Source organism: Hippocampus bargibanti, linkage group LG12 (assembly GCF_051943395.1).
Source record: "Hippocampus bargibanti isolate YZ-2025 linkage group LG12, ASM5194339v1, whole genome shotgun sequence".
NCBI classification, from domain to species: domain Eukaryota; kingdom Metazoa; phylum Chordata; class Actinopteri; order Syngnathiformes; family Syngnathidae; genus Hippocampus; species Hippocampus bargibanti.
The window spans coordinates 9,118,181-9,140,687 of record NC_142745.1 but is presented as its reverse complement, the minus strand read 5'-3'; the positions used below and the strand labels follow the sequence as shown (position 1 = coordinate 9,140,687).

The 22,507-nt window shown below is 40.7% G+C and overlaps 1 protein-coding gene across 1 annotated transcript in view; it reads right to left on the bottom strand.

Annotated features, from left to right (window-relative positions):
- The window catches only part of ca16b (carbonic anhydrase XVI b), a 129,285-nt gene that overhangs the window by 71,731 nt on the left and 35,047 nt on the right, over positions 1 to 22,507 (bottom strand). The window contains exon 2 of the mRNA XM_089009336.1: positions 15,359 to 15,463. Within this exon, the coding sequence (XP_088865462.1) occupies positions 15,359 to 15,463 (105 nt within the window). The remainder of the gene's footprint in view (positions 1 to 15,358; positions 15,464 to 22,507) is intronic.

The window sequence follows — 22,507 nt, the reverse complement described above, 5'->3', positions numbered from 1 at the left end:
GCCAGAAATGGGGAGCAGTGGCGAATATCAGCAGGGGAACCCTCCTTTCCAAAACGGAAATAATTCACTGTATCCTAGAGACCAGCGGGAGAGGTATATAGAGACAGGCTTTCTGCTGGCATGTGTGGGACAGAGGTTGACACAAGGTTATCTCTTATGGTGCTCCCAGAGAAGAAGGTCACAACTAAGCAGACCATTAGCTATATTCAGCGCGACTGGGGAAAAAAAGAAGTGCTCTCCCTTCCATGATCATTATTTGGGATTTTATTGTACCAGTTTTGAAGATGAGGGTTTGTAAACTACATATTGCAATGTGAAATGACACAACATCAGGCCCTGGCCCTAATTGATACCTCACAAATCCCTAAATATTAACCAAACCATGCAACAAATCGTTTCTATTCACATAACTTTCCCAAAAATGAACTGCTTACGAGGTCAACATAAATGAGTTCTCATGTACAGTACCGAAGTGACGTAAGTAGGTGTCAAGTGGGCATGGTTCCAAGTGCTGCATATGAATTACTCCTTTTTTCCGAGGCATCTCTTTCAGAAAGAGAAGACTTTGGCTCGCTAAGGACATGGTGACATAAGGACAATGGTGCTTGTTGCTCCGGTGAAGGTTTTTTTTTCCATTTCAGTGAATCATAGAGAAATATTGCCCTTAGAAAATCCAACGAGAGATCCAAACTGAAGCGAATGATCTCAGAATATTTTGCTCGCTGAATGACTTGATTTTATCAGGTGGACGTTTGTTCAGTCTCAGCAGTGGCGGAGCGTCAAGGACTGAAAAGGCCAAAAAATATCTAAATCACGGAATGATATTAATTATATTTTATCCATGAATTCTTATTAAATAATTCCAAATTGTCTTCTCAAAGTTTTCACAAACTATGATTGGCCAATCATAGTTTGTGAAAACTGCTCTTATCACAAGCCGCTAGTGAAGAGAGCATACTGGCCAGAGCTAGCACATTGTATCGGTAGTGAGGTGCATTAGCAAATATATTGTGTTGTTTTAATAGTAGTTGAGTGGACTTATAGTAAATCATACCACACTTTTTTTCAGTCTAGATTGAATCAGACGTAGTACTATTGAGGCCTAGCCACTGAGTGTCACCATACTTCATATTTAGCATGAGTGCGTCACCTTGTCGAGTGAACTTCAAGAGGAAAGTTTTTGCTCCAAAGTTACGCGTCAGTGAGATGAAGCGGGCCAGTTCGTTGTTATTTAAATATTGTAACACTCAGGCAGAATAATGCAATACCCTCGGGAGCCCTTAGACTTTTTCTGAACTTTGTCTTTCTTGAATCGTTTGGGTGTTCATCAACAACCAAAACGTGGCATTAAAAAAATCAAAGTCATCTTGGTTTCAGTGTTAAGTTTCACTACGAGGTGCCTAAATGACATTTTCGTCAGAGAGTGCCTCTATCCTGAAACGCACCAATCAGCCCATAGCCGGATGATAACACGACTCTACCTCCAGATGAACAGTGAGCCGAGAGCTGCAAGCGGCCATTTTAAATCAAGCCTTAATGCAATTGGTGTCTGGCAGTTTTTACAACCCCCATAGCGTCCACATCCAATGCTCAGAATTGAGATGCAGCCAGCATTAAGAAAGATAAATGAGGAGGAAACTTGGAGAGGGAAGGAGGAGGGGGCTCACATAGAGAAAATGTATTCCAAAGCGAAGTTAATGTTGGTCTGTTAAATTCACATTATAATTAAAGTTGCTGTAAGCCAGTCTCAACGATGCAGACATAAAATTCAAAATAAAACTTCCATGAAAAATGAATTGTAAACACCTCCACTGACTCCCTTGCTCACACGTATGCATCGACCGCCTACGAATGGACATACGCACATCCTCTGTGTAAGTGAACTAAATTAAATGAAAATATGAGCTTGGCGAGTTTAACAGGGCACCAAACGAACTGAAATGGTGGAGGAGTTAAAAGAAAAGACTCATATGGGCTTTATGAAAGAGCCCAGAAGAATGGCTTTCTTGATGTCCTCAAGGGTTTATGCAATATTCTCATTTTCAGGCAGCCCATGACAAAACTATCCCATGTACTCTGGTGGGAAGTGCATATACAGTTGAATGCTGATCAAATAACCGTTTTTTTGTGCTATGTAAAAATGACACCTTGAGAAATTAGGTTAAAAAAAAACAATAATTCACTGCCAGACGATGTGCAAAAATGTGTCCACTCCAGTGCCAGGGTTTTTGTCATTTTCACTCAAATTGTAGGAACCAAAGAATATTGAGTTTTAGGACATAAACATTGAATGGAGTGTAAGAAACCTTAAACTATCTTCTTTCATGAGAAAAAAAAAAATTCCCAAGTTGTATGGGTCTGGAGTCATCTGAGCTTGAAATGGGGGCGGCTGTACAAAAGCCAAATGCTGCCCCCTCGTGGGAGCGAAAGACATTGTCAGAGGTCTGACGATCACTTTATTGGCAACTCCCCCGCAAACCAAAACCTGAACAAATTCGGGAATGGCGCTGCATGTCATGCTTTTCAATTCCGAATAAATTTGGAAATGGCAGAAAATTAGTTACAAAAAGACTCAGGATGTAAAGTAGCAGTGTTCGAAATCAGCCAGCTGTGAAACACCTGCCATCGTTTAAAGTGCCTCTAATTGATTCTAAATTGAGAACAGATGTTCTAGTGGGTTTTTGCTAATATTTTTGCATTCACATCTTACAGTGCAAGCCATCGTCCACCAAGAACTTTCACTGCATCATTGTTTGAAGGTACTATTAGTCAGCAGAAGGTATCATCACCATTTTCAAGGCATAAATAAGAACGAGGAACAGAGTGGAAAGAGAGTCATCATCAAGAACAAAAAAAAAAAATGGCACATCACAACAGTCACATTACCAAGAACGAGACATCCTTCCAATATTGATACATAGATTTGGAGAAAATGGTTGGGGAGAGACAGTAACATTGAAAGAGACACTTGGATTTTTAGCAAGTCCCTGCTAGTTAGTATGTGGCTACGACTTCATCTTATTGACATGTCTGGGCTGTGGGGTAATGTGGCAAGATGGAAGGCTCATTTTACATATGCGAAAAAAACACTCACAAATGCATGAGGGACAATGTTTTAACAAAGTAGATATGTATGAGAATACTGTAAATCCATAAGGTATGTATGGCACAATGCGACATCGCTTATCACCAAAAGAAGACAATATTGTTGTGAAATGTAAATTTCTCCACTGCGAGACTAAAGAAGGCAAATCCAATCCAACCCAATCCAATATTAAGACTGAATCATGGTGCCATCACACCATGATTCAGTCTTAATACTATAATGCAAAAAAAATAAGTTAAAGCTCAGTGAGAACAGCTGAGCTTTTTATGAGGTGAATCATAGGTACTTGAAATGGTGGCAGTTGTGTGTTGACTCCAATTTTAGAGGAATTTGAATCTTCTTCTTTTCCTTTCGGCCTTTCCCTTCATGGGTCGCTACAGCGAATCAGTGTCCTCCATCTAACCCGGTTTTGTGCATCCTCTTCTCTCACACCAGCGACCTTCATGTCATCTTTGGCAACATCCACAAACCTCCTCTTTGGTCTACCTCTCGGTCTCCAGCCTGGCAGTTCAAGGCTCAGCATCCTTCTCTCGATATAGTCACTCTCTCTCCTCTGGACATGTCCAAACCATCTCAGTCTGGCCTCCCTGACTTTCTCTCCAAAGCCTCTAAAATTAGTTGTCCCTCTGATATACTCATTCCTGATCCGATCCAACCTGGTCACTCCCAAAGAAAACGGGAATTTGAACGTGATTGAAAAATTCTGAACAGAGCTATCTATACCCTGTGGTCCGTAAAAACTGATGGCTGAAATGTGATTGGTTAAATGCTTAAATACGAACACACACATCTGGATGCACCAACATTATTTTGTAATTTACTGAGCCACCCTAATAGAAAAACAAAATCCATGTAAAAATCACAATTAAGTTCTTCAGGTTATATCACCGATGAAAGGAGTTTTTTTTCAACCAATAATAATAATAATAATAATTGGATTGGATATGCCTTTACTTCACAGTGCAGAGGTCGCCGGTTTGCGTCCCGGTCCGGCCTCCCTGTGTGGAGTTTGCATGTTCTCCCCGGACCCGCGTGGGTTTTCTCCGGGTCCTCCGGTTTCCTCCCACATTCCAAACAACATGCATGGCAGGCAGATTGAACACTCCAAATTGTCCCTAGGTATGAGTGTGAGAGTGACTGTCGTATGTCTTTGTGTGCCCTGCGATTGGCTGGCAACCAATTCAGGGTGTCCCCCGCCTCGTGCCCGAAGACAGCTGAGATAGGCTCCAGCAACCCCCGCGACCCTAATGAGGAATAAGCGGTACGGATAATGAGAGAGAGAGAGAGAGAGAGAGAGAGAGAGAGAGAGAGAGAGAGAGAGAGAGAGAGAGAGAGAGAGAGAGAGAGAAAGATGCCTTTATTAGTCTCGCAGTGGGGAAATTTACATTTCACAGCAGCAAAGTTATGAAAGAAATGAAAGTAGAAAAGCAAAACACAGGAGCTGCTGGAAAGGCAGCCACTCTCGCAACGCCATCTAGAAGTGAAAAGAACAAAAAAAATAATAATAATATGACAACACAAAGACACAGAGAGACATTCATTCTTAAGCACTTTCTGTACCCTCTTTGTTACATAAAGCAGTTCCAGATGAAAGAGGAGAGGATCAAAGCGTCTCTTCACCAGTGGATCAGGGACATCATGGGGTATCATAATAATAATAATAATAATAATAATAATAATAATAATAATAAATTTAATTTCAAGCGCCCTTCAAAACACCCAAGGACACTTTACAATAAAAACAATGAAAACAATAAAAACAAAGCACACGACAAAAAAAACATAAGTAAAATGATATATATGTAATAAAATAGCAGATTGAACTAGACTTTGAAAGCAATTTTGAACAGATGGGTTTTGAGGTGGGACTTAGAAAATAGGGAGGGAGTCAATATTACGGATGTTGGATGGAAGTGAACTCCAGAGTTTGGGAGCACAGCGGCTGAAAGCGAGGATGAGGATCTGAGGGACCGAGAGGGAACGGAGATTTGAAGCAGCAATACATATTTCACTGTGGTTTCTGTTACTCGTTGATAATGTAAAATCAAGACTTCACATGTCAAAAAAACCATTATTCCCCCACTTAGAAGCACACTCACCCTCCCCCACTTCAATCTCAATTGCATCCCCCAGATGCCATTCGTTTTCCGTGTTGTAGTTGTTCTGCAAGCTAAGCAGGGACAACAATGGCCAACACCAATGTTTACACAGCAAGTGTCCAAATAATTTAGAATCTAAGACAGAAATCAATAGTTAGCAGTGTAATTCAGTAAACCCCAGATAGTGGCAAAGGATAAACGACCTAACGAGCAGTGAAGGTGTGTGAACAGGAAGTGATATACTGCTCAATACGTTCAATTGCTTCCACTTGCAACTCTCAAGGCCTTCCAGTTTTCTCTTTTATTTTCCTACTTTTCTTCATCATCCATCAAACGCTGTTTTAGAATTAAAGCAAGGGCTCACCCATCTTCCAACATAGTCACCTGTCGCCACCGTCTCAGCCTTGGCCCTGCTGTAGTTAACACGCCACCTCTGGGCTGATATGTACTCATTGCAGACTAAATCATTATGATTATGAGTTTACAAATTTGCTGAGCTGCTCGCCAGCTTTCCAGCTCATCACCATAACTACATTACAGAGGAAACTAGTGCACTGGCAATCCAACACTTCCTCTATATTGCAATCCCAGCAGGCCAAGCTTGTCCACATCTATTAAGATGAACCTGAGCCACCAACGAGGCCTAATATCCGTCCTCAAGGCACAACGGCACCATGTGATACCTGAAATTTAATTATGTTTACATAGCAAACCTTTGCGCCCCTCATATCAATCCGGTCTCAATGGGGAAAAGTAAAAAAAACACCATAGTGTGCTTCGGGCACTGCACTTTATGTATCCTTGAGGCACGGGGGCATGCCAATGTGACAATACAAGCAATCAACTTCAATAAAAAACTCACTGATACACTCTCAGCTCAAGGCTCAGTAACCCCTAATTTATTTCCATCCTTAATATATTTACCTCATCGAGAGAAAGGAAACAGATTGCCGGAGGCAGTGGGAAGTAAGATGATTTGGAACTCAATTCTGTTCATTGCTTGCTGCCAGCATGATACATCATGGAGAATTAAGATGCCTCTCCCCCAAACGCTGAACTTCGGTAGCCATATTGGCACATCTGTCAAGGGCCCATCTCCGACAGAGACAAATGGATCCATTCTGGCACACGTAGGCTGAGCCAAACGGGTAGCAATAACCAAGATGAATAATGAGTCAACACGGACCCCTGCTAAATTCATTTTTAACAATTAGTGATGCTGAAGCTCTCATTTTTCTTTGGGAATACGTGCAGATACAATTAGTCTGCTGGAAGAAAAAAGAAAAACACAGGCATCAGCAAAAGTGGAGGGGATACAGCAGCTATTGTATTGCAGCATTTCATCAACAGGTAGAGGCAGGCTGCAAAATAATATACATTTTACATTAACGACAGAAGGAAATATCAGGAGCTGGTTGACAGAGATAAGCAGTATATTGCAGTTTCTGGGTCAAGTTCAAATAAACCGCCAAGTGCTCGATTAAGGGGCTTTGGCTTTGCCTCTATAAACTGCTGCCGGCAATTAAAAGCTCCACTTGCTCATAAAAAAGTTTGTCTTCCATTCTTGATAATTGTGGTGGGCTGATGTTTATTTATGGCACTCCTCATCTGACTTTATGGGTTGATTTCAGTCCAACCAAAATTACCTGGCAAAATATGCCTCCGATGGTTAAACATAATCACACCTGAGACGTTTGAGTAGCCCGCATCTAAAAATGGGGTATCAAACTCATTTTGTTGTGGGTTGCCGTTTGAGGTGACCGTTTCACTTGGAGGCCTCTTATGCATGTCAAACCATGTAGAGAAGTCAAACATAATGATTTTTTTCAACTGAAATGGTGACTGTCGTGAGGGGTTTGGAAACAGGAAGATGCTTGTGTTTCTTATTAATGACAAATGCCAATTTTGGTGTAGATTTTAGCAATTTTCAACCAAATTTGATGTTTGATTTGCTTTTAGATTAGATTAGCCTTTATTAGTCTCACACCAGATAAATGTACATTTCACAGCAGCGAAGTGATGAAATTAAGAGGTAAGGGAAATGAGAAGTAGAAAAACAAAATACAGGACAAGCTGTCAAGGGAGCCACTCTCGCGGATCCATCTTGAAGTCCAAACAACTAAAAGTAAAATAAAAAACAATAAATAATAACAAATAATCCTCATGAGAGGACTTCTCGACAGCTGCCTAGTCGGGCGCCATCTTGGACTTCTTTTGTCGGCAACATAAAATAGTGTGGGCCAAATTGGGGCCCCCGTGCCATGAGTTTGAAAGATGTGATCTAAATGAAGAGTTTTGCTTTTTCTACAGTTATCACAAATTTGAAATGCATATTTATCTACAGAACCAAAAATTGCTGCTTTGTATGAAACCTCCATGTAAGGCTTTTGTCCCGACGGCCTCACAAACATACAGTTATCAAAACAGTGTGGCCTTGGGATATGCGTTATAATTAAAACAGCAGCACTAAAGCAAATTAAGTTTCTATAATAGTGTCGTCTATTGTATCGTCATTGTGTCTTTAACAAAGACAAGCGTACCAGGAGTCTCAAGAATTCTCCTTCCAAATGGTGGCGACGAAGGCGGTATATGGTCTTGGCCAGTGTTGAAATGTCCTTGAGGGAGCCGGTGGGCTCATAATTTCTCCTGATGCTGCGTCATCTGTGTAAATGACAAGGTAGGTGAGCCGTAATTGCCCTTAATGAGCTGCTTGGCACCTTCCATGGCAGCAAGAGCTGACATTGATTTTTTTTCTCTTCTTTCCATCTTGCGGATTCCATAAAAAGATTCTTTGGTGAAGATGGTGGTAATCTATATGTTTGACTCTATCTTCCTTGTCAGACATGCAGTTAAAAAAATGGAATGATGATATTGAGACGCTGGATATCCTTATCCCTGAGGAGCATCTCCTGGGTTCCTTGTAAAAAATGCCACACAGTAGGTCACTTTTGCTTTAAAGTCAAGTGCTACTAAATACACAGGGGGCTACCGGGAGTATTTTTCTCTGGATCCATTAACTTCCAAAAGGCAGCAATACCTCTGTCAGGCACCATGACGACATGGCATTGCTCTTTTCCCTTTAGAAAGAGTGTCAAACCACAAGGGACTAAGTGTGGTGGCTTCACATACAGACAGCCATTTTAAGGTTCAGACGGCTTGTGATTTTGCTGCTCGTATTGCGCAGTCAGAAAATGAGTAACGAAGAGAGTGCTGGAAAAGCATGAACGAAAAAGATGGAAAGCACCGTATTATTTCCAAATTTTAAACAAACGCAGTAGCAAATGTTGCTTTGTGCGTAAAACGTCCGGTTAACTTGGTGCAAAGGAAGAGGGACAAGCTAAATGTTGAAAGCAAACATGAAGCTGGCGCAATAACGAAAAGACAAGAGACTGTCTCGAATCTCCTGTCCCACGTAAATCCACTTCAATTCCATGTTTGACACGCCTTTTTTCTATTGGAGCCATTTACCGCATCCCACAAATATCATTGTACTTTTCGATGTGCATTACCTTATCCCTTAAAATGACCGTTTTTAGCTCGCTAAAATTATTCCGGTGTGAGTGAAATCTGGCACGTGTGGATGCCGCTGCTCACCCACAGAAAAAAAAAAAAACTTGTCAATCCTGTGACAATCCTGTGACTGTAAAGCGACCTTGAGAGTTTTGAAAGGCGCTTATAAATGAAATGTATGATTATTATTAGTCATGTTTACTTTTTTTTTTACATATGACAACAAAGGGGCTCGGTGGAAGGCAATCACAGAGTCGATCACACTCGTTGTCAAAGGCTTGGCAAAGTTTTATAGCTTGTAAAAACAATCTTTATCCACATACTGACTGATAATGATGCACTTTGACAGTGGTTGCAGATGTTGTAAGAAACTACAAAGAGTCCGTCTATGAGCTCAGCCAAATGAAATATACACTTTCTCTGAGTTCTCTTTACCAGTAAAGCATGTGTGTGTTTTATTCATCACATCTCAGTGTATCTCTTTTTAGCCAACTGGTGATGTAACTTCACAGTTAGAGCCTCTTCAAGTTCCTCAAACAATACAGCAGCAGAAAATAAACTGCTCACAGCTGAATAACATAGGCCACGAATGTCACTGAGACATAAGATATTGGAAGCATTTTTGTTACCGCTAACTTCCTCAAGATGAATGTAACGAATTAAGTGCCATTCCCAAATGTATTTATTTTTTCCCTTCTACAAGGGGGCAGCTTTTCCCTTGTTGTTGTTTCCCATGTTAGCGCTTTGTTTCAGCTTCAGCTATTGTTAAAGTGCTAAATAAACCAATATGTACGTATTGCTTTGTATTTTGGACAGCCACCCTCATTTCAAGCTTATATAACTCCAGACCCATATAATTTAGGATTTAACTCTTTTTTGATGAAAGAAGAGAGTCTAAGGTTTCTTACGCTGCATTGAATGCCAGTGTAGTCCGAAAAACTCATTATTCTGTGAGTCCTGGAATTTGAGTGAAAATGTCAAAAACCTTGGCACTGGAATGGACACATTTTTGAACATGTCTGGCAGTGAATAAGGTAAAACATAGCTGAAGACATTTCTTATTTGAAGAGTACTTATCGATTAATTTGTTGTGTAACACCTAAATCCTCATTTACTCTTTGCCAATAAAGTGTTGGGTAAAGTAGACAACTTGCAATTCTCTACACTTGATGCAAGATTTTCTTTACATTGCCAGGGGCAAAGGTGGATTTTGTTTTATTCAAGTTTCGCTGTGACATACGAATGCCGAAAGGAATATTTATTATAATATTATTCATTGTTTTATCGAGCTACGCATCTACATTATGATTTTAAGGAGGATTTTTTTTTTCCTGTGGAGTATTTTATTAAAATACCAAAATCAGGAGACAAATCTAATAGATTGGCACTGAAAAGCACGATAGGTAATGAGATGCAGCCATGAAACAGCAGGTTCATTCAAAGCCAAAATAAACAATCCTGGCAGTCAAGAGCAGCAGGTTAACTAATCTTGCTTTGTATCCTCTAAAGTACTAATTAAGTTGGATCAACATTGCGATTGATTGAAAATGACATTTGCTTCGTTATGTGAGTCATGAGTGTAAAGATTGCGAATGATCATGAGCTACCTGAGTGAAGTGGAATAAAACAGTCAGACCAAGGGAAATAGAATCCACACGTCTCCCACAATTACAGGCTCTCAGCAGCCCAAACAGCTTGTCAAAGTGGCTTCAATCATCTATAACATCTATAACTGATGCTTTGCAAACATACTGACACTTGGAACCGCGATGGACAAGCAGTCATTTACAAGCGAGATCAGTGTTTTAATCAATAGTTATTTTATTTGTCTCATTGGGAATGTCGAAGGAACATAAATAATCTGACTGAACGTATGTGCTATACTTACATTCAACTGCAGAATATACTAGGCACCTATTGGGGTGAGAAATTTATTAGGCAATGTACAAATGCATTATTTTGCCAGAATATCCATCAACCCATTTTATGGGCGGCTTTATCCTCATGAGGGTCGTGGGGTTTGCTGGAGTCTATCCCAGCCATCTATGGGCAGTAAGCAGAGGACACCCGGGATCGGTTGGCAGCCAATCACAGGGCAAACAGAGACAAACAACCTTCCACTCTCACATTTAGGGAGAATTTAAGGTGTCCAATCACCCTGTTATTCTTGTTTTGGGAATATGGGAGGAAACTGCAGTACACAGAGTAAAACCACGCAGGCCCAGGGAGAACATGCAAACTCCACACACGAAGGGCGGAGCCGGGATCAAATCCATGACCTCTACACTGTGTGGTCAATGCGCCAACCACTGGACCACGATTCCAGAATAATCCATCGATTTTCGATTGCGCTCCTTAGGGCCGTTTGTGAGTTGTATTCTATTCAGGCTGAATATAAATAAGAAGTCGGGTACAACCTAAGCTGAGTGGGCAACGATACACAGCAACCAGCCATGCTCACATTCACACCTATGGAAAATTTGGAGTCCTCAATATAATCTCATGCGATTTTATCCTGAAGCAATACTTTGAGCTTTGTTTGAGGATTTTGGTTATGGATTACATTTTTTGATTCGAGCGGGGAGTGGTGTCTAATAGAGGAGGCCACAATTTGACAAAATAAAATAAAAATAACGCAACAGCACCCAGCTGCCTAGGATTCATTTTGCTTTCAATGCCACACCATGGAAAAGAAGGGATAAGGGCAGAGCAAACAATTCATTGCCTTTGTGTAAATAATAGAAAATAAATGTGCAGGGTTAAAAATGAGACCACTGCTGAAGCATTAAACAAATCATAAAGTAAGACAGGAGAAATAACTAACTGGGAAAACGTAAAAGCTGCAGAGATAAAAGGAAAAATGATGCATCGCTTTGTTCCTGTGGGAGTCTTTTGGTGAGTATGATATCATCCCTCTTATGAAAAACGCTTCTACCGCACACATGCACACGCACAGCCTTAAATAACTTTTAATCAAATTTCATAGTGTGGGTTTTGAGGCCACTTACATCAAGTTCATGAGCAATGCACACAGAAAAGTGACAAGTTAGATAAGAGCCCTCATTGCAATCCTTGCTTCATTCTCTGAGGGGAGGACGATATCCTTTTTAATAACTCGATATTTGTTGCCTCCATGAGCATTGTTTGGATTTATTTACATAATGCTCAGCTTGAATACATGATTGCGTTGAAAAGTCGTGGTAGAGTTTTTGGTTGACACCATTCTTATGCTTGACACAAAGTTGTATTTTGACTCGGACATTGGATTGAATAGATATTTAATAATATCTCATTTGAAACATTATCACGCATCCGAGAATAGATGCTGTCATAATTCATTAACAAATCTTCAAAGGACAGGAGCTGTGAAACCAAATGGGACTCTGCATGTTTGTGCGCCGAGCTCAGTCCTGAAGTCTTGTCTTGTCCTCGCTACCTTCCCGCTTCAGGCTCAGCCAGCTGTCTGCATTTTCTTTTTCCACTCACTTGCACAGAGCAAATGCCCTTAATAACCATTTAGCTACGGAGGCACGCTTGTCGGTCCTCCATTCACAGCCTTAGCTGCTAATTACCTTTTCAAGGAAATGGACATTGCTGCGTTGCCTCAATGCCTTTCTTTTCTTTCAGTGAACGGTCAGGCCAGCTGACTGGTGAAGGATTAGGGACTGTACAATTTCACACAAACATCGTCTTTGCTCCGATGATGAAATAATTGCCGTACAACCAAATTCCGTTATCAGTAAGGCGTCCAAAAAATGATTCTGATTTGGTATTCATTAAGATAGATTGGAATATTACATGCACAAACACAATTTAAATCTTTCAAATGACGTTGCTGCTGCTACAAAATAGTTTTTTCCTGGACAGCCAAAGCAGAGTTAAGTGATTGTCATCATTAAAAATTAATGACATTTATACCATATAACATAAACTTTTATAGAGGAGATGCGTGATTTCACACAGTAATTCCTACAGAGGCGGTCATCTACTAATTAATTTCATGTCACCATGTCAGTTATATTGAAACAAAGGCTTCTAATCAGTTTTTCGTAATTGGATGTGTGTTTAAAAATCTTTAAATCATCATGCTTTTTGCTGTCGCTGCAACTCACTCAAGTTGAAACATAATAATTCTAAGAGCGCATTTAATCATTTACCTAGTCTGAGGGGAAGTGGCTCAGAAACACAAGGTCACGTTTCAAGTGATTACAGCCCCCACCGATAACGTCTCTTAAATATTGTAAGAAGAGAAGTAGCAGCCACACTTGGATAGTCATTCACTTTGTGCGCTGGTCAACTCCTCGAGATTAACACCCGGACCTGAGGTGACGCTCGTACTGAGCACATTTACACCCTTTCCTACATATAAAGACGGGCATCTTGGGCAATTGTTTTATCAAATATAAACTGCCCCTTCAATCCAATCATCCACAGAAATGCATTAGATTCCAAGAGCAAGTTAGTGATTTTTTTTTCCCCCAGAAGCTGTTTTTAGACCTTGGAAGCTGTAAATACAATTTAACAGAGTGCTTCTCGCCTCCTGGGCCCATCTAGCGAGGTGCCCTTTACCAAAGCACATAACCTCTATTTCCCGCTGGACAGCTTTGTTTGCACGTGGCCTCAGGTGTCCGCTGTAAATGTGTGTGGCTGAACATGAAGCAGTGGTTTTAAGAAAAAGAAACCGCTAAAATATGTGCTTAGCAGATCTGTTCTAAGCCATTACATGTATTCTAAAGATTCCAGGTGTGTTCCTTTCGTTGAAAAAAATAATTCAAAATGTGAGATTGGTGGATGGAAGTGGATGGAAGCACAGTTCAGGCTTAATCGTGTCACAAATTAAACAGTAATCGGTGGCCATTTTCTGCCTCTTTTTCGGTGGGACATTTCCCCAAAATGTTCCCTCAAAATTCTTTAATCGATTGCAAACATGTATGCTTTCCTCTTCAGAACTATTTGAATCATATGCATAACTGGATGCGTAACAAGAAAGCATATTCTCCGAATCTGAAGCCATTGTTTTGATTCTCGAGCAATGAAAGACGTCTTGGCGTGACGTCACGAACTGCGGGCGGGACTTTCTAAAAATGCCTAATTGACAGCTCAATTTGTTGCAGATTTTGGACACTTTAAGTCATTTTTATTGGTGTTTTGCATTTGACTAAAAATATCAGCCTGTGTGTTTTGGGTATTTTACATGCTATAAAACGTTTTTCTGATGTCAGTTAGGAAACAAAAAAGTGATGTCGGTTGTCCTTCAAAGGCTGTGCGGAAGAGCTTTTCTACTGTCCACACCTTGAAGCCCAAATAAAAATATGCCTTGAATGCCATCCAAGCGTCCAACTGTCATAAATTTAAGTGCTCATTTCAGATTGCATCAAAGTGTTAACTATGTGTGTTTCCGTTTTGCTTTAATGTCGGTGCAACGGTGAGGTATGCACAACCCCACAAGGCAGAACGAGTGTTGCAGTGTCCAAGTTCTTCTACCTCGCGTCATGTTCCAGTGTCATGAGAGTTGGAGACGAATGCTGGCGGCCATGTGGCTGACGAAGCACAAGGTGTTGGTTCAATTAAGAAATGTTAAGCAAAGTCACCGTTTTTATTTTTGGTGGGTTTCTCCCTCCTGCTTTGTCCAGTTGCGTGACAGGGCAAATAACCATAGCTCATTCGCTGCCAGGCCCGAATTTATTCGGGAATCGAAAAGTGTGACGTGGAGCGCCATTCACGCATTAGTTTGGGTTTTGGATTTTCTTGCGGGGGTGCCAATAAAGTGTTGGGTAGACCTATGCCAATGTTTTTCCCTTCCACGTGGGGCATTTTCCTTTTGGCCATGTTAGCGCTTTGTTATAACTTCAGCGCTATATAAAGCTATATGTATTGTATGTATGGTATTGTATTTTGGACAACCACCCACATTTCAAGCTGAGATAACTTCAGACCCATGTAACTTGGGTTATAAATCAACTCTTTTTTTCTGATGAAAGAAGAGAGTCTAAGGTTTCTAACGCTGTATTGATTGTTTATGTAGTCCTAAATCTCAATATTATGTGGGACCTGGAATTTGAATGAAAATGACAAAACAACTTTGCACATCCTCTGCCAGTGAATGAGTTAACATAATCTGTTTCAATAGATTGCGGTCAACTCAACTTTTGTGGTCATATTTTATATAAACCTGACTGCAACTCTAATATATGCAATCAAATCAAAGTACAAGGAGATAAATGTGCCTCCATGAGTGGTCACTTCGGCTCCAGTGTTTTTTTTTCTACTCGGAGAGGTGGAGGGGAAATAAAGGAGCCAAGTCTTAATTTCCCAAAAGCATTTTGCTTGGCATTAAAAGCATGTATTCTAACAAGAATGACAAGCAAGACGGAGGCCAAGAAATACAGCTGTTTTCGCATCTGGGCCAACTGTTGCTGTGTACGTCTGATGAAAACATTTGCCAGCAACACAGATAAATCTTAAAGAGTTATATCTTAGTGCAGTGGCTTTGACTTCCTGTTGAAATAGAGGGGAGTTCAGGGGCTGATGGAATGCATTAACCAGGAAAAAAGGGAAAATATTCACTCATACCAATTCCCGCATAGGGAGAAACTGATAAAGTGAGAAAGACAAACCACTGTGGCTCTGAAATGAGATTTACCTGAGTAAGACCAGTAGGAGTCCCCGGCCGCCCTCCTTTCTCTCATTAGACCTGTGCTCCCATGATGCCTTTCTCCAGCATGGTGAGGCTGGCCATCTGATGTGACTGTAAGGAGAAGAGAACATTTAGGGAGACTGCCAAAATGAGATTGCCAAATGTTAATGTTGTGCTTGGCCAGTGGGTTGTAAATATAACCCATTCGGAGAACTTCTATTCTTGGAATTTTATATTACCGAAGATTCTCCGACCCCTAGCATGGTGGCAACCCCCTGCGGTAGTTGAGTATCAAAATACACTTCAGCAGTATCTACTCCCCCCTTCAGAATGTCTGATCCTTAGAAGCAATAACAAGAAACGTATGCTAAGAAAAACCGCTTCGCTTCCAGTCCAGTAAGCATCGTTTGACACAAAGCCTGAACGGCTGGCAATGATCATCACCATCAAGACCTGCAGACAACAAGATTTGCCAACCTGCAGAGCCTGTGATGTGTTGTGCACTCCAACAGTTAGCAACAATTACATCCATTTCTGCAGCAGCTGGCCTGGAACTCAACTGCACCAATGATGCGCTTCAGCGTGGCTGCCACAAGCACTGACGCTGTCAAATGCACAGGATTAAATCACACATTTTCTTGTACTTTGACAACCATCAAACGGATTTTGTGGTGCCTCAGACTTCAAAAAAAGTAAATACGCACACACACATACACACAGTACCAACGGATCCCTCAGTTAGTCAGTGGCGGACGCCCATTTTGCTGATGACTGACAGAAACACGCCCCGCCTGTATCACATCCATCGCCTGTCTTTGGTCGTAAGTTTTTCTTAGAGAAGACAGCATTGGCTAGTTTGTGTGTGTGTGTGTGTGTGTGTGTGTGTGTGTGTGTGTGTGTGTGTGTGTGTGTGTGTGTGTGTGTGTGTGTGTGTGTGTGTGTGTGTGTGTGTGTGTATGTGACAGGAGGCGTGCTATGTTTTGAACAAGATCACCGCGGGGAGTTTGATGGTCAACTGTGATTTGCTCAGGAGGTGGAACCAGAAGATGGGACTTCACTTTGCTGTGACAAAACAAATCTACAAGTATTTTATGTGCAGTATTTTATGTTTACTTTGCATTTGCATTTAAACCTTGTGTGTGTGTGCGTGTGTGTGTAGCTCTTTGGCCAGGTCCAGAGATACACTTTTAGATAGTATACTCCATTTACCATTTTAATCACAATTACTTTTTCATCTGTTGGATTTTGCAATGTTATTGTATTTTTTTTCCAGACTAACAGCCAAATTGAATTTTACCAAATAGGGGATGGGGGGGGATAACATGACGGACTGACAATTATTGTTTGCTTTAGACTGAGGATGACAAATGGCTACCTGGGCCAGTACCAAATTACAGATGAGCAACATTTTGTAAAATACCGCCTTGCCGCTTGAGACCAAAGTTCAACGAACAAGGAGTGTGGGATTTTTTTTGTGGCTTTTCTGCATTCCATATGCATAAAGGAGTCAGTGACAATCAGTCCGATTGGGTGTGAGCCAGCAAATGCAAATCAGTGTGTGAACTACAAGTCAAGTATTTGGCAAAGAAAAACACATTAGTGCATCTCATGATTTCAGATCAGTAAAAGCTTACTTTTTACTTGGACTTGGTTCCTCTCTGTGAATCGGATGTGTTAGATGTTGGTTTTGGATATGTGTGAATTTTGTTTTATGGAGCCATTAGTGGGGATGGCATGGGAAAAAAATGAATTTGAAGTTACAGAACACACAAGGCCCAGATGTCAGTGCCTTTGTATAAACATGGGGCAAATCACTGGATTGTGCTTGGTAATGTGAGTTTGCAGCGTTATGCTACATCCAAGTGGGCTTGGAGAATGTTGGTGGTCCTTTAAAGAAAAAAAAAAGTTTTTTTTTCTCATTTTCAAATATTGCTTTTGTATCTCTGTGCATGAGGCAAGATGCAATGTGTTGAATTAAATTCCAAATGGTGCAATGTATAGTGTTTATTCATTCAGCGACTGTAAACATATTTTACACACTCAATAAATCACAATAGAAAATCACAATTACTCTGATGACTAATTACCGTATTTTCCAATGTATAAGGCGCACCCAAAACCCTTGATTTTCTTCAAAAGATGATTCTGTGCCTTATACGCAGTTGCGCCTTAAATGTGAAGTAATACTGAGCCACACAGCTACTGTCTACAGCCAGAGACTCCATTTCCATCGCGTAGAAGTAGTGTGTTATGCCAGCCTACTGTAGCGCCTTATAATCTGGTGTGCTTTATAATTGGAAAATGTTTATATATTTATACATAATATTTGGAAAACTTATTTCATTCATTGAAGGTGCGCCTTACAGCCCGGTGCGCCGTATATATGGTAAACGTTTGAAAAAACACCATTCATTGGAGGTGCGCCTTATACACAGGAAAATATGGTAATTATTTTTTCGAGTCGGTAAGTCAATAACTCAATTACTTTTTTGAAAAAAGTTATCTGTAATGATATCTAATTATAATATGCTCAACACTGGTTTTTAGCCTGAGTAGCCAGATTTATTTATTGCATTTGACAAGTTGTAGACACACAAACTCCCATAGCTAGTTGCAAGTGTTAATTTCAAGAAAATGGTATGTTAATGCATTAATGTTGCCTTGGATTCATCACAGATTAATGGATGGCACTCTTTACGGTAAACGTGATATCTTATTGCCTCCCATAACGGCCACTTTTCATAAACACATTTCTTTTACCATGCTGCAGTACCCTAAAAAAGAGACAACTTTTCAACAAGGGGACAACTCATCGAGCCTGATGATCGCGAACACCAGTCAAATGAGTGAGGGGAGTCACTTGGATGTCACTTTTCCTGTACTGGTGACACAAGAAGAAATAATAATAATAATAAAGAAATCTAACCGCGAATGGGAAATTTCAGCAGTTATGAAAATGACTTTTAAAAAACTGTAAACCTTGAAAAAAAAGTAACCAGCCCATGCCAAATTGCCTCGAGAACATTTTTTTGTTCAATCTAGCAAACAACTTGTTTCATTGTGGTAAAAAGGGGGATGATGGAAATTCAACCAAGAAGTTAAAAGTCACTGACTTGTGTCTCCTGTGTATCCCACCACCTCATACCCTCTCTCACCCCTCCAGCCACTTAAAATAATCTTGGCTGTTGCTAATAGTTGCATCATTACTGGGGATTAATTAAACAGCGGCGTATCAAGCCAAGTTCTCCCTTTCATTTAAAGTCAGCACATTGATGACTCCCAAAAATGGCAGTCTCTTCGACGTGAGCGTATTCCAAATCAAACGCAACGTACCCAGAGGAAGGTCACGGAGGCTACAGTGGAAACGTCATAAATAGCCGCTTTGTGATCACATCTATCAACTCGCGGTGGATTAGAATGATGCGTGTGAAAGAGAGACGGAGGCTGCATCTGTGGCAGAGACTCCAAGCATATTTGAAGGCAGGTTGTGAAACAGGAGGGCCGCGCGGGCTTTGATCAGAGAGCATAGGCGACAGCTCCATGTCAACAGTTTACTCTCATCCATGTCATCTATCCCCGGAGGGCAAAGGATTAAAGCCACAGCATCGCTGATTGAGCCGAGCAGAAAATGCATTTTGTGCCTGGCCTGAGACGGAAGAGCGCCATGGTGCGTTTAAACCCCTCCTATATGGCAAATACAGTATATCTTGTTGTTTCACAAAAAAATCTTTGTGTGTATTTTATTTATTTAGTTATTTTACCTCAGATTATTTTTGGAAGAAACAAGTGTTTAAAGGCCTGCTGGATCAAGTGCATGTAATGTCTCCGCACACAAACTGCTTTCTCCCTTTTCATCGCCCTGAGGGCAATCTCCTCTGCTGCTCGACTGAGCTATTTGTTCCATAATATCACACTCAACAACAAGCCAAAAAGCCTCCCAAGAGCCTTGGAAAAAAAAACAACGGCCTAACAACCACCAAAGGAGCGTTTCACCTGTATCAGACATTCGGGAGTCAGGTTTAAATATCAGAGCATCAGTGGGAAAGTTTAAGTTACTCGGCCGCGATGGACCAGGTCTATTTGTAAAAGGGCGATTATTTTTTTTGAATAAACACAATATGAACAAAAACAGACGGTGTGACTTACTCAGAATAGTTATATGTTCCAATATGTGTTGAATGTATCGTATAAAATGTGGCGCATGACTGAAAGGATGATATTTCAGACACAAGCGGCTATCAGGAATTCCTTCTGAAGGGTGTCCAGGCCCTTAGGTTCCTGCCCCTGATATCCAACTTCAGAATAAACCCAAGAGGACAGTTGGATAAACTGCCAAAATGCATTCTATAATACCATTATAGTATATAGTACAGTAAAGTCTCGTTATATCGATATTCTCGGGAGTCCGAAAAAATATCGATATAACCGGGACTATCGATATATCCGATCCTGCGCGCATGTAATTTTCTCCTTGCGTTTATGGAAATAGTATCGTAATAAGCGGTACTATCGATATAACCGATATCGATATAGCGAGACTTTACTGTATTCAGGTTACTTTTCCAAATATTAATGGCATATTACAAAATAGTATCAGTGCGAATTCAGGACAAGTGCTCATATATCATCAATTTATCTTAAATATCCATCGATCAATCGTCCAATCCGCTTTACCCTCACGGGTGTAGTGTGGGATGCTGGAATTTATCTATCCCAGCCGTCTTCGGGCAGTGACGTGGGGGACAACCTGAATCGCAGAGCACATACAGACAAACAACCATCCGCGCACACACTCACACCTCGGGACAATTTAGAGTGCTCAATCAGCATAACTATGCATGTTTTGTCATATGGGAGGAAACCGGAATACCTGGAGAAAACCCACGCAGGCGCGAGGGGAGCATGGGAACGGCACACAGGAAGGCTGGATCCATATCGAACCCACGACCTCGGCACCGTGAGGTTGACAGGCTAAAAACCAGAACACTGTCATGTGTTGGATATTGCAGTAAAAAAAAAATAATCGTGGAACATTTTTTGTGCAGTTGTACAGTGCAATCTTCTGAATCTTTTTTTGTGCATGCAATATTTTAATTCTTTTCTACCCTCCCCTCTACCCCTTTCAACTTTGCTGCTATAGATTGCAAATGTCCCCATTGTGGGACTATTAAAGGCATTTTTATCTTATCTTATCAGACACTATATAGATCCCTTATATTGCTTCAAGCAAAAAAAGAAACATTATAAAATAACACCGTACTTTTTTTTGTTGAGGATCTAGATTTGAATAGTAACCAAAGCCACATGCTCAGGCAGTCAAATACACACAACTTTTGCTCTGTGCTGCTGCTGCTGCTGCTGCAGTGATGGCAACGAAAGTTCACCGCACCCCCCGAGGCTCCACACAGGTCCCTAGAGCAGATAAGTCATTGCCGATCCAAACACTGTGGACTGACTGATTCACTAGAGCAACCAAGATGTCATGGAGGGCAACAAACACATTTGCTAAAATGTCAACCAATGTGAGATTTCAGAAGGAAATGAAAAAAACCCAAAATAAATTAATATGGCAAAAGCCAGGATAGATGTTTGTCTTGGTTGCTATAATTTCCAGTAGAAAATTGTTAAAAAGGCATGGGAGTGCATACACACACACATGCACACATACACACACTCGCATACCCATCACACTAATCCGTTCACCTCAAATTGACTTAATTAATGATTGGTATTAAAAATCCATCACCCGCTAAATAATAATGTCTCTCAAGAAGAAATATGTTACTTCCCAAATTATTTTGCTGACTATTTTCCACAATCCTTATGATCGAAAGATTAGAGTCCATGACTAGATAATATAAATTGCACCGGAGAAAGGCGAGACCTAAAAAGTTGGCTGCACAGCATCAACCTGACAAGACAGATCAGTCCACTACTGCGGTTCACATTAAAACAGCATTAATTTTTTTGGGCAAGTCATAATGTGGCGCACTTGGGTTTCACGTTAATTAGCGGAAGCAGTTATGACCTCCTACCTTGAAAGCTTCTACCTGAATGCCATTGCTGCTAATGACTTTGACAATTAGAAACACAGCGAGGTGAATCTGTGCCAACACGACTGTCGAAAAACGAGAGACGCTCGCTCAAAATCATTTTCAAATTAGCCAACTTGAGACCTTTTCCAGGCATAAATTGTGAGACTGATTATTACAGGATGGTGATGATGCAAAATTGAGATTATGCCAAACTTCTCGTAACGATGCAGAATGTGAAATGGTGACACATTTAAAACATCTACTTTTTCAACTGATCGATATTAACTGCATCCAGCTGTTTCTGGTTTACAATAGAATAAAAATCATGCCAACAATAGCCTGGCTAGACTGGGGAAATTCAAAATAAGAGAACCTTAAATTAACTCATTCATTGCCAGACGATGTGCAAAAATATGTCCACCTAGTACCAGGGTTTTTGTCATTTTCACTCAAATTCCAACAACCACAAAATATTGAGTTTTAGGTCTACATAAACATTCAATACAGTCTTAGAAAATCTTCCTTCATCTGAAAAAAATGCAATTCCTAAATTATATGGGTCTGGAGTTATACGAGTTTGAAATGAGGGTGGCTGTCCAAAATACAATGCAATATACTGTATACATATTGGTTTATGGAGCGCTTTAACAACAGCTGAAGCTGGAACAAAGCGTTACCATGGAAAAAGGGAAATTATGGCCCCTTGTGGAAGGGAAAAACATTGCCAGAGGTCTGGCCGTCGTTTTATTGGTACCCCCAGCAATAAAAACCAAAACCTGAACAAATTGGAGAATGGCACTCTACGTTACATGTTCAATTCCCGAATAAATTAATGATTGGCAGTGAATGAATTAATGGCAGTACGATTTTGGAGACACACCAAATATTTGGCAAAGCTTGCAAAACTCTAACTCGTAGATCTTAAGCAGTGGCTCCTAACTTCCATCCGGTGGCCGATTGGCTCCTATTACCTTATGGTTACTTTAGTCGAAAAATACATATAACACCGCAAATAAACTATGAGCAATTAACGGCAAGTAAAATACATGTCATTTTGAATGTAAATCGCCTCCACTCGGAGCTGGGAGGGCAAAACGGCGACGTGTGGCATCCTTCACCT